This window comes from Oryza glaberrima, chromosome 5 (genome assembly GCF_000147395.1).
Source record: "Oryza glaberrima chromosome 5, OglaRS2, whole genome shotgun sequence".
In the NCBI taxonomy this organism is placed as follows: domain Eukaryota; kingdom Viridiplantae; phylum Streptophyta; class Magnoliopsida; order Poales; family Poaceae; genus Oryza; species Oryza glaberrima.
The window spans coordinates 1,703,307-1,717,956 of record NC_068330.1 but is presented as its reverse complement, the minus strand read 5'-3'; the positions used below and the strand labels follow the sequence as shown (position 1 = coordinate 1,717,956).

Here is a 14,650-nt window from a genome sequence, read left to right as displayed (position 1 = left end):
ATAGCCTAGCTTAGGAACCAGTTTTAATGACACTGCAATATTCAGGGCACATCCTATTTCATACCGGTTGAACTCTATGTGTTGACATATAACAACTATATTCATATATCATACAGACGCGAAAGAATTACACGTTATTATATTAGAGAAAATAAAGTTTTAGTTATACAACACAACGGTCAGAAAGGCCATTGTCGAAGGACATGGGAAATAAACTGCTAAGTTAAAAACTACGAAAAAGAAGTTGCTCCCAGAGTTTCATATATCATACAGTGATACAATAACACTATTTCAACATCAAGAACTCACAGTATAACATAATCCAGGGTATATTCATATTTCACAATTCTACTTACTGTCACCACACAAATAAATTTTACAGCCAACCACAGCAAATTTATTTACAAGACCAAAAATTTCCCCACCACAAAATTCAGTAATACACTACTACTAGTCTACTATGTATATCAAGCAGTACAAAGGTAAAAATGACCATGAAATGAAAAAAAAACAAAAATCAGAGAGATGGGCCCCACACGAGATGAGATTGGCGCCACGGGACCGGAACCTTTCAACGGTCAAACAGACAAGTTAATTACTTAAAACAATTAATAATCAATTAATTAATTAATTAATACTAAGAGTAAACATAAAAATTTCCCATTTTTTTATTTTTTCTGTGTCGCAATCTCTTCTTCCTCCTGTGTATTATAGAAGGCAGCGAAGCTCCTCCTTCCTCTCTCCCTCCGAATCCTCTCCCGCATTCCGCGCCGGAGCTGAGGAGGGAGAGCGAGCCAGCGAGGGAGGTGGGGCAATCCAGCGAGCGCCAGATCGTGCCGCCAGCCCCGCTCCGTCCTCTCTCCGGCGACCCTCCGCCCCGCCTGATCCCGTGGTAAATCCCTCTCGCCTCTGTTTCTTGGATCCCGTGGTTCTTCTCTCTGCTTGTTCTTGCCCGATTCGACGGTTGACGCGGCCGTGGTTGCTCTTGGATCGTGGCTTGGTTGGATTTTTCTTTTTCAAGGGGTGGAAGGGAAAGCTGGTTCTTTTTTTTTTCCTTTTTTTTTCTTTTTTTTTTTTGGTGTGTGTGTTCGTTTGTTCTTGTGATTTTCTTGGGGGTGGGGAAGATGGTGGCGGTTTCCGAGGTCGGATCGGATACTTGTTCGTCCTGCTGATTTTGCATTTTGATCGGTGATTCTGGTGGCTTTCTTCTATTTGGATGATGCGTGTGATTGGAGGGAGATGAGTTGATGGGGGAAAGATGGTTTAGTTTGGTTGATGCAAAATTTGGTGGTCTCTGGATCGGTGAAATGTTCCCTTCTCTTGGCTGTTATGGATAGCAAGCATGGGTGGATGAACTGGTTGATTCTTGAAAGCTACCGCCTCGGGATAATCTCCCAATGATCGTGGTTGAATATGTCATGATAAACGGGGGGTAATTGGTACAGATTAGCATTCTAATATCTTCAGATTCTGTGTTTCGATTGAGCTAGAAAAGTAACACTCCAGTTTTGACAACAACTCGGCATCCATCATGGATTCCCAAAGTTTCATTTCTTCTTTTTTTTTTTTCTTTTCCTGTACCTTCAAGCCTACCTGCCAATTGCCAACACAAACTGTCTGTGAATGTGCTTCTGGCACCTAATCTCATCACATCTTTCTTAAGTAAAAACACTGTTGTGACTTTGACTTACCATTATTATGCTGTTGTTTGCAGGTGGATCAACTACAACTCATCTTTAGGAAAGCCTCTTGAACATTAGCCTAGTGTGCCTTTCAACAGTATGGCCTCGGTAGGTGTGGTGCGTTCTTCCTTGGGGTTTCAGAACGAAACAAGTACAAGTGGCGATGCCGACCGACTTCCGAATGAGATGAGCAATATGAGTATAAGGGATGATAATAAGGTATTATGCCTAAGAGTGGTGGATCATAGTTGCCTTTTGCTGTATTGTCAGTTGCTGATTTGATTCACAAACGTCGCAGGACATTGACGACATAGTTGTCAATGGCAATGGGACAGAACCTGGTCATATTATTGTGACAAGCATTGATGGAAGAAATGGACAGGCTAAACAGGTACTGTTCACAAAACAAGCACAAGTGATATTATGCTGATCCTTTTGTGTCCATTTAGTGTTGCCTGGGAACACAATAAGTTTTTGTTCACTGAATTATCTATCTACATTGCAGACCATTAGCTACATGGCCGAGCGTGTCGTAGGTCATGGATCCTTTGGAACTGTTTTCCAGGTTTGTCTTTAGACAGATCGATTTATGTTGCACTTGTTCAGTGTGTTAATTTGTGTGTTCTGGTGGCGATTGATGAACCCTTCATTTCTTGAATGATCTTGTATAGGCCAAGTGCCTGGAAACCGGTGAGACTGTGGCTATAAAGAAGGTTCTTCAAGACAAGAGATATAAGAACCGTGAGCTTCAAACAATGCGAGTTCTTGACCACCCAAATGTGGTGTCACTAAAGCATTGTTTTTTCTCAAAGACTGAGAAGGAGGAGCTTTACCTCAATTTGGTGCTTGAGTATGTGCCAGAGACTGCTCACCGTGTAATTAAACATTACAACAAGATGAACCAACGCATGCCATTGATATATGCAAAACTATACATGTATCAGGTAACGTTACACACCTAGATCTGCTAATCTATCCTAGCACAATTATGCATTGAGTATAACATGGAAAACCTATTATAATTGACAGATATGCAGAGCTTTGGCGTACATTCACAACACCATTGGCGTGTGTCACAGGGATATCAAGCCACAAAATCTTCTGGTATGTTACATACTTGCATTTAGTTATAATCTGTTTTCCACTCATTGAAGCTTTGTGGAGTTAGTCAAGTACTAAGTTTTATTTAGTCAGATGGTTGCTAAAAGATTATTACTTCCAGGTGAACCCACATACTCATCAGCTGAAATTATGTGACTTCGGCAGCGCGAAAGTCTTGGTATGATCACTCATTACCAGATACTCACACGAACATTGCCATTGTCCGCTGTACCTAATCTTTTGTTCTATTATTATAGGTAAAAGGAGAACCAAATATTTCTTACATCTGTTCAAGGTACTACAGAGCTCCAGAGCTCATATTTGGTGCTACTGAATACACAACAGCGATTGATGTTTGGTCTGCTGGTTGTGTGCTTGCTGAACTCCTCCTGGGGCAGGTAAGAGATCACATTATTTACATGAGGCTTTTGGACCATCCAGCTCATTGCAACTGTCTGCCTAAGCTTTATCCTTTTTTTGTTTTAAAAGCCTCTATTCCCTGGCGACAGTGGCGTTGATCAGCTTGTTGAAATCATCAAGGTAAATTATATCTTGCTTCCATCGAAATCACTCCCTTTTTGTTGTTTACCTCCTACTTAACTGACTATTCTCTCAGGTTCTGGGTACCCCTACACGAGAGGAGATTAAGTGCATGAACCCAAATTACACCGAGTTTAAATTTCCGCAAATCAAAGCTCACCCATGGCACAAGGTAGAAGAAAATAATCTTATGTTGGACTGTTTATTTTTTATTTTAGGGTTGAAACCTAATGTAGCTTTCCTTTTTTTTTTTACCACCAGATCTTCCATAAAAGAATGCCTGCTGAAGCAGTGGATCTCGTCTCCAGGCTTTTGCAGTATTCACCATACCTCCGGTCCACTGCTGTGAGTGTTGTCGTCGCACTATTTGAGCCAACACCATTTTTTCGAGAAAGTTTTAGTTCTTGGCATCACTGTTGTGTTACATTTTTCTAATTACTTCATCATACAAACATGCACTGCCTTGCCAAGTACTAGTAGTTACTGATTGTGCATTTCTTTATTTGCCATTACAGTCGGAAGCATTGATCCATCCCTTCTTCGATGAACTCCGTGATCCAAACACCCGCTTACCGAACGGCCGTTTCCTTCCTCCTCTCTTCAACTTCAAGCCCCATGGTAAGCTTGCAACACCGGCTGACATATGACATGCGTAGACGAAAATTTCTGAACCACCGATCAACTTATGAATATCTACTAATCTGGCCGATTTGAACAGAACTGAAGGGTATGCCAATGGAATTCCTGGTGAAGCTTATCCCCGAACATGCTCGAAAGCAATGCGCGTTTGTAGGATGGTGATTTCTGAGGTCAGCATGAAAACTAGTTCAGAATTTCTTCACCGTCCTCCATTAGAAAGCAGAGATGAACCCTGTGTGCAGCCATTTGGGAAAGCTGGTGCATATGGAAGTGGAACTACATTTTTTTGTCCGAGATTCTGACGCCGCGTATTCTTTTCCCCCCTCCCACTTTGCTGCTGCCGGTGTAACCAAAAAATCATCCACGGTTCTGTAAAGCTGATGAAGAAGAGTGTAAAATCAGGTTGAAAACTGAATTCGATCGGTTTGTCAAGATTGTAGCAACATGCAAGGAAGGATGTTGCACACTTTGTATGGCAATGTTCGTTCGGTCCAAATATTTGGACATGGATCGAGAGGCTATTCATTTTATTGTACTTGCTGCTACATGTTCTTACATATCAGTAATCTTCTGAGAAGCTTGTGAAAGAAAGCAAGTAGGTGATGTGTTGCTGTCTATGCACCAGTATCAGCAAAGGTATGATGAATCTTTGCTACTATGAACAAACTTTTGCCAGGACAACACAAGTACAGCATGCAAACTGATCAATCTGTGATATTGTGCAAGGATGGAGAAGCAATTTCAATTGTAACTGAGCATTTAGAAGCTGAAAAACGAATGTAAGTTTGCTGTAAGGTTACCCAGCAAACTGATCGCTTAGTCCCAATCTACTGAGCGATTACAACCAGGCAAACATAAAACAACTCTAGAAGCAGCATAGAAAGCAATTATAATCAAAGAATGGAGCATAATGCTACGAATACCAGGAACATGAAAGGGTAATTAATGCAATGTAACGAATGCTAACAGCCATCGCAATGTTTCTGCGGAGATCAACATAACATTTAAAGTTGTCTGAGAGCAACTGCTCCATGACACATCACCTACAGATCCACATGATGCTATGCTAATGCTACACCATCCTACAAGGCCAGACAAGTCAATTTGATGGAGAGCGATGTCGATGTCGAGCAGATTCATGCGCCCTCACCTGGAGCCGACCCATTATATGCTTCACTCTTTGAACAACACGAACATACTCAAAAAACTGGTTGGAATCCATGCCCATGGTTGAGTTTACTGTTGTACCACCTTTACAGGAACTGAAGTTTCCACCAATAATTATGTCAAAACCACCAAATTCTTTCACCAGGTCCTCAAGTACATTAATCTTCAGCTTCCAAATGGTATTTATCTGCCTCAGTTGCCCCTTTTGTTCAGTATTACTCCACCACCTTCTCAAAATTTTCCTGTTCGTATCAGATTGGTCAACAGATACTACACACTGTAGTGGTATCCCTAGGCGATGGAGGGCAATTGCTGCACCTCCAATTCCACTGTAGATTGATAGCACCCTTAGCCCATCTGGATACAGGTCCTTCAGGACTGACAAAAGATAGCCGAGTGTGTCAGTCTGGAAACTGTACCTCATGGCTTCTATTCTATCTTGTGGATTCAGGCCAAACAGGTTTGTGTGTTTCCGTGGGTAGCCAAGTATCCGTTCCACTTGTTGTGGATCCAAAGGACTTAACCTATCTGGGCCAACCCAGATGAGGTTAGCCAGCTTGCACTGGTGCATGATGTGCGTTTTCTTTTCTTGTGAAAGATAACCTCCTGAGTCTCTTACCATCTTTCCCAGTCTCTCACACAGCTGCTCTATTCCTGCAACTTCTGTAGCAACACTGTTAAGTTGTTTTCTTGTGTCCCACGATGGCCAGCACTGCCTTGTGAATGGGAATGCTTCTTCGATAGTCATTGGTGACCTAGGAACCAGGTTACGCCTTCCCTCTGTTGGAAGGTTATGAATGTAACCCTCCTTTCGTGAGAGAGCCGAGAAAAACTGGCTATTTACAAACTCTGGCTCCACATTATATAAGAACTCTGACAGCTGACGCCATGTAGCTTTGGGAATTTCTACAACATTTCCATATAAGAAATATGGGGGATTGGTGACATCACTGCGAACATTTCTACGGATGCCTGGTGTCATTGCATCAAATTCTTCCTTGACAGACCCATCACTAGTTGTGGCACGGTGATCCTTAAGCCATGGATCTAAGTTAGGTTGATTTCCAGCACGACTACTGGAACCCGCACTGTCATCTATAAACATATGCTTAGCCCTTTTAATCCTTATGTTGTCATGGTCGTCATCATAGTACCTTAGACCAGAATTTGAGGGATGGTATGCTGAATAGCTGGTTTCTGTCTCATCTAGAAAGTCAGGCTCAACTTTCACCTGTGCACAAGAATGCAAATGCAGACAAATTAGAAATCATAACAGTTGTGACTTGTGTATAACAATATGCTGTACAGCCATATGAGCAGCATTTAAAGAAAAACATTGGTTTGCTGAGAACGGTATAAGTGTTTGGTTAGAGGGATATTTTGTAATTCAAGCAAATTGTTTATATAAAAAGGTTCCTACTAATCTGCTGTGCGCTCTGCACAGTTGTCATGGACAATGCTACCAAGCAACAGATGACTGTAAATTCACAATACAAGCTTATAGCTGTAAGAATAAAATGTTGACGAAATTACCTCTTTCTGCTCAATGCTACTGGCAATTCTACGTGCAAAAATGGTGTCAGCCAGCTCCAAAACTGTTGCTTCTGGACCTGAAAAGGTAGGAACAAGGAAATATGGCATTAAGTTTGCTAGAGGTAGGAACTCATTAAAACAGTATATTCTAGTACATACAACATAGAAACTGGTAACTAATGAGAGAATGGAATATTGATATAGAAAATAATCAAATGTATTACAAGGAAGATTGAAATTTTTAATACCATAAATTTGGGGGCTAAAACTATAACTACAATGTGAAATATGAATTCCCTTTTACCACTTGCATGCAACGTTTTATCCATGTACATGAGTGAGGCACCTGCGGATGCCATGTGCGTGCAATCAGATGCTCTGGATGAGACATGAGATTGAATTTACAGTCCTTTTAGCTTAAAATGGCATATATGTATCCATGGGGAGCCACCTTATGTACAAAGCAGGCATGAATCATACATAGAAAGTCTGAAAGGTTCGTCCTTGACAAAATCTATGAGCAAGGTTAGGATTCGGTAAAATAAGTAAAATTAAGTATACTGTTAACATGAATAAAAACACCCTTTGTTACAAATATTTGTCAGAACTGATCGTTTCAATCGTTCATATATTTTGTTACTCATGCTTTTCCAAAGCATATTTTTCATAACTTTTTCCTTGTTAATTTCCTTTTTGCATGCTCCCCAATCATCTATTTGATGCGACAAAGATTTATCGATCTAGTTCAATTGAATAAAACCAAAAGATTGCTTAGAAAAGCTTTGCAATGGTAAAGGTTCAAGAATGACAAGTGTTTGTTGACAGGTACAGTATTATCAGAGATCAGGTGCCAATGTACTGGTGCATGCTGTGGTATTAGATTTTAAGGATTTCACTTTGTGAAACTCCCTCTAGTCACATTTATTTGATGCTGGGAGTACTAAACTTAGTACACCCAGCGTCAAATAAATTTGACCGGAGAGAGTACTTCACCATATGCTGTGGACTGTGGTCATGAAGCTCACAGATCTGAGTAATTTTTTAAAGCATTTTTATTTTCACTTACCAGCTTTGTCAATGACAGATGACACTTCTTCCTCCGTAAAACCCATCTGGAGTAAATGTAGTGTTTTATCCATTACTCCAAACAGTGATTCATCCTTTACCTGAAACAAATGTGATTTTAAATATACAGTTCTGTTGTTGCTCATTTGTAGCCAATTACAAATATCATTTATCAAAATTAAGTGTTAAAGAAAGAACACAAAAATATCATAAACATGATTGATAACCATGATACAGATCCCATCTATCAAAAATAGAATGTCAAAGAAAGAACACATATAACTATAAGCATGACTGAAGAAAAACATGATGCATGCTCCAGGCTAAGTATAGTTCATGTCATTGTAGTATCAAAAGGAATTAAACATCTATACTGCAGACTGTAGTAAGAAGTTTCTAGGGTACACAATAGGAGACCTAGAAAGCATGGCTGACAAGACAATGTGAGTACCAACAAGCACAAAATAATGTGATCCTGTGGTTTACATGTTGTTACATTATCGACTACCAAGTAAAAACACAGAATTAAAAGGAGAATTCTCAATTGTCGTTGATGCGAAATATAAGTAGAAAATTTGGCTGCGATTTCATAACTGGGATAGTATGAAGCAGAATGTCCAAGTGACAATCTGGTATGAACAAGGATATTCTGTAACTGGATGCAACACATAATAAACTAGAGAGATTTGGAGCACCAATTTTTGTGATTGGATAAGTACGGAATAGACTCTGGAACAACTTTTCCAGAGTTGGATAATGTACAATGTTCTACTAGTCTCATAGCAGTAACACCAGTTCACTGAATAATGAGTCTTTCACAAAGCTACATATTATTAAAAGTTATTAAGTGTGTTCTACATTTAATGTCAAAAAGAAAAGTGTGTTTTACATTTCATAAAGGAGTAAAGATTCTTGGAGCAGCGAGCTCAATATTTACTTCATGTACTCAGACAATGTTAGTCAGATGTAAGAAACAGAAAACAAAAGAACTGGCGAAAACCTCATTTGAAGCATCTCCATTTTCGTTTCCTCCAGAGCAACCTGACACTTGACCAGTAACAATGAAATCTACAAGCTGTTCCAATGATGCTTCCTCACCTGAAACCAAGCAGGTCTGGAAGTTTACAGTATGCTGGATATGACAAAGAATAGAATGACTATCAAACAGATCTAAAATGTGTCCTGAACACATTCTTGTTCAACAGTGTCTTAAAAATTGTGTAGTACAACTGGTTGAACTGATATCAACACCAAAAAAAAAAAGAAAAGGCAACAGTACAAGATCTAGACAATTAAAAAGATAAATTGCTAATTGCACAAGTCAATGCAGCATCACCTACCTAGCTGGTTGAGTGCCAAATCAACTTCTCGCTGCGAGAAGTTCATTGTACTCAGTAGATATGATCTCTTTTCTGAGGATGAATCAGCTTCAACCTGAAAATAGAAATGTCGTGCAGATTGGTCTAAGGAGTTCAAAATGAATAGTACCATGATTAACATTTTGAACCAGAACATCACCTTAATGTCTTGGATAACTTCTTTCCTAGGTGCAAAATGAGAACTATTTTCTTCATTATCAGAATCAAAGAGATCTCCCAATGAACCTGATTCAGACCCAGATTTTTGAAGAGCCTATAACATATGAAAATTGAAAAATAAATTCAAGTATTGTGAATTCCACAACTCATTATCTTCCTCTGCAAGTAACACAACACACTTATTGACTACTGTAGCAATGCCAACAAAATTAGATGGAAACTAAAATTCCTGATACCAAATTGAATATCAGTCATTTAAGTAAACATCAATCCAACTACATGAAGGTGTACTTAAGATAAAATTACACTAGCAACATTAAAGTAAATGGAGGATCATAATGGGAGCTTTAATGGTAAACTATTCGAGTCATAAAACAATAACACAGAAAAATATAAATAGGTAACATCAAGGTTAGGAGAGGAAACCATTTCCTAAAGAAAGAAAACCAGAATATTGAGATTAACGGGACAAATGTTGACATGCAGCTGGGGAATCACTTACAGACTGTGACAAAAGAGCCTCCAGTATAGTATCTGAATCTCTGTCACCTGCATGAGAGAGATAAATGTAATCAGTTCGTAAACTCTAAGGTGTATAAAATGTTTGGATTTAACTGTGTTTTAACTGGTGCAAAAGTTTTATATCACTACATGCATTTGAAAAGGCATGTCATAGGATATTACCGTGTTTCTGAAGCACCCTGTCAACCAACATTGGTGAAAACCCCATGCCAATAAATTGTGATCTTACATGACTGGAGGAAGAGCTTGGCTGTCCTTCCTACAATATATGTGAAGAACATTTTGTTGGTACCACAACTTTATTAAAAGGAACCCCCGCAAAAATAAATAAAATAAAATATTAAAAGGAACCAAAGGAAAAGTTAACATGTCAAAAGGAGTATTAACTATTTAAAGTTGTGGACCTCTGGTTGTTAGCAATATACCTATGGTTAGGTCAACACCCAGTTACTTTCAAATATTTAACACCATCAATCAACTGCATCTTAGATGTACTACTGTCAATATAGATTACATCCAAACAAACGTCAAGTCTATTAAAATTGGTTGTATTTGTAAGTCATCCTGGTTTGGTGTTTGGCAGATGTGTTCGCCTCAAATCAAAGCACAATACCAAAAAAAGAGGCTCAGTTAGAAAGTAGCTCACAGGGTAGGGGAGAGGGGGGGTGCAATCTAGGATTATATTGAATTTGGGTCTAATGCCCAAAGACACAGATGATTCTATTGTTGTTTCAAGAAATAACTTCTTGGTACAATGCAAACAACTCAGGTGCATATAGCGATTAGCAACTGGAAGCCTGTGCACAAAATTATAGCTTTGCTTTCCACTTCAAGCACGACATAACAGACAGCACATTGCCGCCATAATAAAACCACACTCTACAAGTGGTAAATGAGAAGCGCTCAACCCGCCTGGCCCTAAAATAATAACTGCCCAAATTTCCCGCGTAATTGCCATTACTCATTAATCGTATTTGACATGGAGACTTTGTTTTAACCTCGACTATAATAATATGGACCCCACACCACAGTCAACAGCATAGATACTTTTTTTTCTGTGAATAACATGGTAACTTCTAGGCATGGAAAGCAAAATACGGTGACTCCTTTTCGCCCTTGTTTTAATAATGTAATATACATAATCGATTCATCCAAATAGTTTAGCATGCCATGCAAAACACTACTCCAAGCAAAGATTAATACACCAGAAGGTTTGGAAGCAAAATCACCACCTCCTCCTTAACAGTAGCACGCAGCAGGGCAGGCTGTGGATTGACAGCAGCATCCCCGAGATCACCAACAGAAGCGTTGATGCCACTGCCCTCCACATCATCTTCTACTTTAACCTTTGTGTACCAATAAAAGCCAGCATATAGTGAGAGACAGAACAAAATCAAAAAACACAAAATAATAGAGAGAGCTAAATAATAGAGGGAGCATAGATGCCCTCCATTACCATCTCGATCAAGTATCAACTCCGCCTCCAAAATCGCATGCCCCTGCAAGAAACAAAGACGATAGCGCGATGAGTATCTTATAGCAGCATAAACTTGGATTTCCATCACCCACAGGTTTGGATCAACTCAAGGGTGCGATTAAACCCATAGAAATGGAGACAAAAAAAACACAACCCAAGAAGGGTGCCGCATATTGCGTAATGGCAAAAATCCTATCTATCTCAACATATAATGGAAGAAGATCCCAACAAAAAGTTTGGATTCCCATACCACACATAGTCTGAATCCACCACCTCTCACAGGGCGACTAAACCCATAGAAATGGAGACAACAATACAACCAGAGAGCGGCGCAAACTAAACGCCCGCAATCCTAATCATCCAAAACGATTTAGAGAGGATAAGGAGGCGTTAAACTAAACCCTAATCGGTTGTTCCTCGCATGAGCTAACCATTTCCAGCACCCAAAAAAAAAAAAAGGGCAAAAATGGCCACACCACATAGTTTGGAAGAAGATCCCAACAGAAGTTTGGATTCCCATACCACATAGTTTGAAACTTTGAATCATCTCACATGGCAACTAAACCCATAGAAATGGAGACACCACTACAACTGGAGAGGAGCGCAAACAAAACGGCCACAATCCTAATCATCTAGATCGATTTCAAGAGGATAATGAGGCCTTAAACTAAACCCTAATCGGTTGTTCCTCGCATGAGCTAACCATTTCCAGCACCCAAAAAAAAAAGCAAAAATCGCCATACCACATAGTTTGGAAGAAGATCCCAACAGAAGTTTGGATTCCCATACCACATAGCTTGAAACTTTGAATCATCTCTCACATGGCGACTAAACCCATAGAAATGGAGACAACACTACAACCGGAGCGGAGCGCAAACAAAACGGCCACAATCCTAATCATCTAAATCGATTTCGAGAGGATAAGGATTCGTTAAACTAAACCCTAATCGGTTGTTCCTCGCATGAGCTAACCATTTCCATCCCAAAAAATTTATAAAAAAAACAAAAAACAAAAATCGCGAGAAAACCCATGGGCGGTAGGGGATCGAGCAATCCGAGTAGAGAAATCGCGAGCGGAACAAGCAAGGAAGAGAGGGCAAGATGAAATGGTTGTTCCTCGCATTTCGAGAGGATAGCGAGGCGTTAAACTAAACCCTAATCGGTTGTTCCTCGCATGAGCTAACCATTTCCATCCCCAAAAAATTAAAAAAAAAATAAAAATCGCGAGAAAACCCATGGGCGGTAGGGGATCGAGCAATCCGAGTAGAGAAATCGCGGGCTGGACAACGAGGAGGAGAGGGGGAAGACGAACGAACCTGTAGGAGGAAGGGGGAGGGGGAGCAGCAATGGAGGAGGAGGAGGAGGAAGACGCGTCTCCCCGCTCGGCTCAGGTTGGCGGCGGAAGGGGGGCGGCGCGGTGTATATATATAGAGGCGAACATGGCCAGTGACAGGTGGGGGCCACCCCGCCTCGGCGTCGACGGCGGCTGGCCTGAAATGGTAACGATGGAGAAACCCCCACTCCCGCTCGCCGCTCGCGGCAGCGGCTTCCCTTCTTCCTTCCCACACTGCTGCTCTGCTGCTGCGTTGGCGCGGGGGACGGAGGTCGGACGGACTCGGCGGCGGCGGCGGCCGCGCGCTCCGATCCCCTCCCGCTCGACGGCGGCGGCGGGGAGGCGCGCGGCGCGCCTCGGGGTTTGGTTCGAAGTGGAGATGGGGACCGGGCGATTCCAAAAGGGGGAAGATGCGCAGATTGACTGTACAGGACAAGACTGACTTATACAGATTTTATCACGGTTTTTGTTAGCGTGTTTTTTAAGCTACGAGAACACTTCGATTTGGAGAGGAAAAACATATAAACTGAAGATACCCCGCGCGTTGCTGCGAGATATAAGTGTAAAAAGTAATACCGAACTATGTAATTTTGAAAAGGGTGATAATATGAACAAACACATTCTGAAAATATGGGAAATCTCTTATATGTTTTTGTAATCGAGGAGTACTGGTATTATAGAATTGTAGTACAGATAATGCTATAGCTGCAAGATGGAGAACAGAATGGGACCCTAATAAAATATAGCAAGTCTTATGCATATGATATAATGAAGTCTTCATATGGAAGAAAAATATAATAAGTCTTCCGCATAGTGAAATTACCGTAGGTCAAACAGCATGTGTTCACCTGTATTTTGTGTTGGAGAATATATTAGTAGTACAACAGGGATGTGCTTGTAAGATAATGGAGTAAATCTTTAGGAATGTGAAGAATAAGTACCAATTTTATTATGTAGATTGGTCAGGCAGATTGGTATGCAATGCAGTTTGTAGCTCTATGCTGTTTGGAGTGGTTCATAAGATATTGCAGTTAGTGTTAAAGGCAAAAGTATTGCAAATCATGAGTGGATTTATCTATCACAAAAATCAATATAAAAATAATGAAATGTGTGGTGTTATAAAATAATGTATACCCTTTGGTTCCCTCAATGGAGTCTTCAGGAAAATCAGCCTTTCCCTCTGTATGCTATAGTTTTTTGCTGCATGAAATAGTTCCAAAAATATTGTAGTCAGTATTATAGTTGAGTTATGTTATTCTATGTATTTTCCAAAGTAGTACATGCCCTTCTTTGTAATGTTTGAGAACAGGGAGATCTAGTTTTTTGGTAGTGTAAAAGGAAAAATGTTCCAAGGTTAGTTGTGAGTTGATATTTGTTAATCAGAAAAGGCAATATAAATGGGGTTATAAAATATACCTTCTGGTTTCCTCAATGGAGTCTTTAGTGAAATCAATGGCTCTCTTTGTAGTTGAGCTGCAGTAATGGATAATAATCATATGAATGATTTTATTAAGCATATTTTTTTTTGTATATTTACCTGGTTTTTTCAGTTGGAGTTTTATCAGCCAAAGATATTTCAGGAGGTGTACTTTTGCTTGATGCTCCTGTATTATGAATAGTTGTGCTGAAATTTATTTGGCATCAGCAGTTAGTACTATATATCTAATGTGATGTAGAGGCTGGTGTTTTAATGAAAATCCTTTATCTAAAAAAAATTATGGTGTTGCACAAATGTAATGAATAGAACATTTGATAGAACAACAAACCTTGGGTTATCTGTATGTGGTGCAGGTGGTGGAAGCTGTAGTACCTCTTTGTTCTTCAAAGGCTTGATTAGTTTTATATTTTAATTTAATTAGTTTGAAATATTTGAAGTAATATGGAACAAGATATCTGAAGTAATATGGAACAGTAGTATTTACTAACCTCTCCATCTGTGAGCATAGGGATCGACATAGTAGGCTCAATTGTGAAACTCTTCTTAAGCACATAGCTGATAGGGAACTTAGAAGATGTATCAGTATTCATCCCTATAGCAAAAATTTTTGTTTTA

At 39.9% G+C, this 14,650-nt stretch overlaps 2 protein-coding genes across 2 annotated transcripts; one reads left to right on the top strand and one right to left on the bottom strand.

The window, feature by feature from the left end:
• Positions 1-700: 700 nt before the first annotated feature.
• LOC127775197 (shaggy-related protein kinase alpha-like) lies at positions 701-4,507 on the top strand. Its single transcript, XM_052301520.1, has 13 exons — positions 701-892; positions 1,715-1,901; positions 1,981-2,073; positions 2,188-2,247; positions 2,354-2,626; positions 2,712-2,786; positions 2,905-2,961; positions 3,041-3,181; positions 3,273-3,323; positions 3,400-3,495; positions 3,585-3,668; positions 3,839-3,941; positions 4,042-4,507. Exons 2-13 carry the CDS (start codon positions 1,782-1,784, stop codon positions 4,122-4,124), a joined length of 1,236 nt encoding a protein of 411 aa, XP_052157480.1. The 5' UTR covers positions 701-892; positions 1,715-1,781; the 3' UTR covers positions 4,125-4,507.
• A 375-nt stretch (positions 4,508-4,882) lies between these two features.
• LOC127775196 (probable inactive DNA (cytosine-5)-methyltransferase DRM3) lies at positions 4,883-13,001 on the bottom strand. The gene is made up of 11 exons (XM_052301519.1): positions 12,581-13,001; positions 11,244-11,286; positions 11,020-11,133; positions 9,950-10,046; positions 9,768-9,814; positions 9,246-9,359; positions 9,068-9,161; positions 8,728-8,825; positions 7,729-7,828; positions 6,663-6,739; positions 4,883-6,360 (listed from the first exon to the last, which is right to left on the bottom strand). Exons 2-11 carry the CDS (start codon positions 11,244-11,246, stop codon positions 5,062-5,064), a joined length of 2,043 nt encoding a protein of 680 aa, XP_052157479.1. The 5' UTR covers positions 11,247-11,286; positions 12,581-13,001; the 3' UTR covers positions 4,883-5,061.
• Between the last annotated feature and the right edge of the window lie 1,649 nt (positions 13,002-14,650).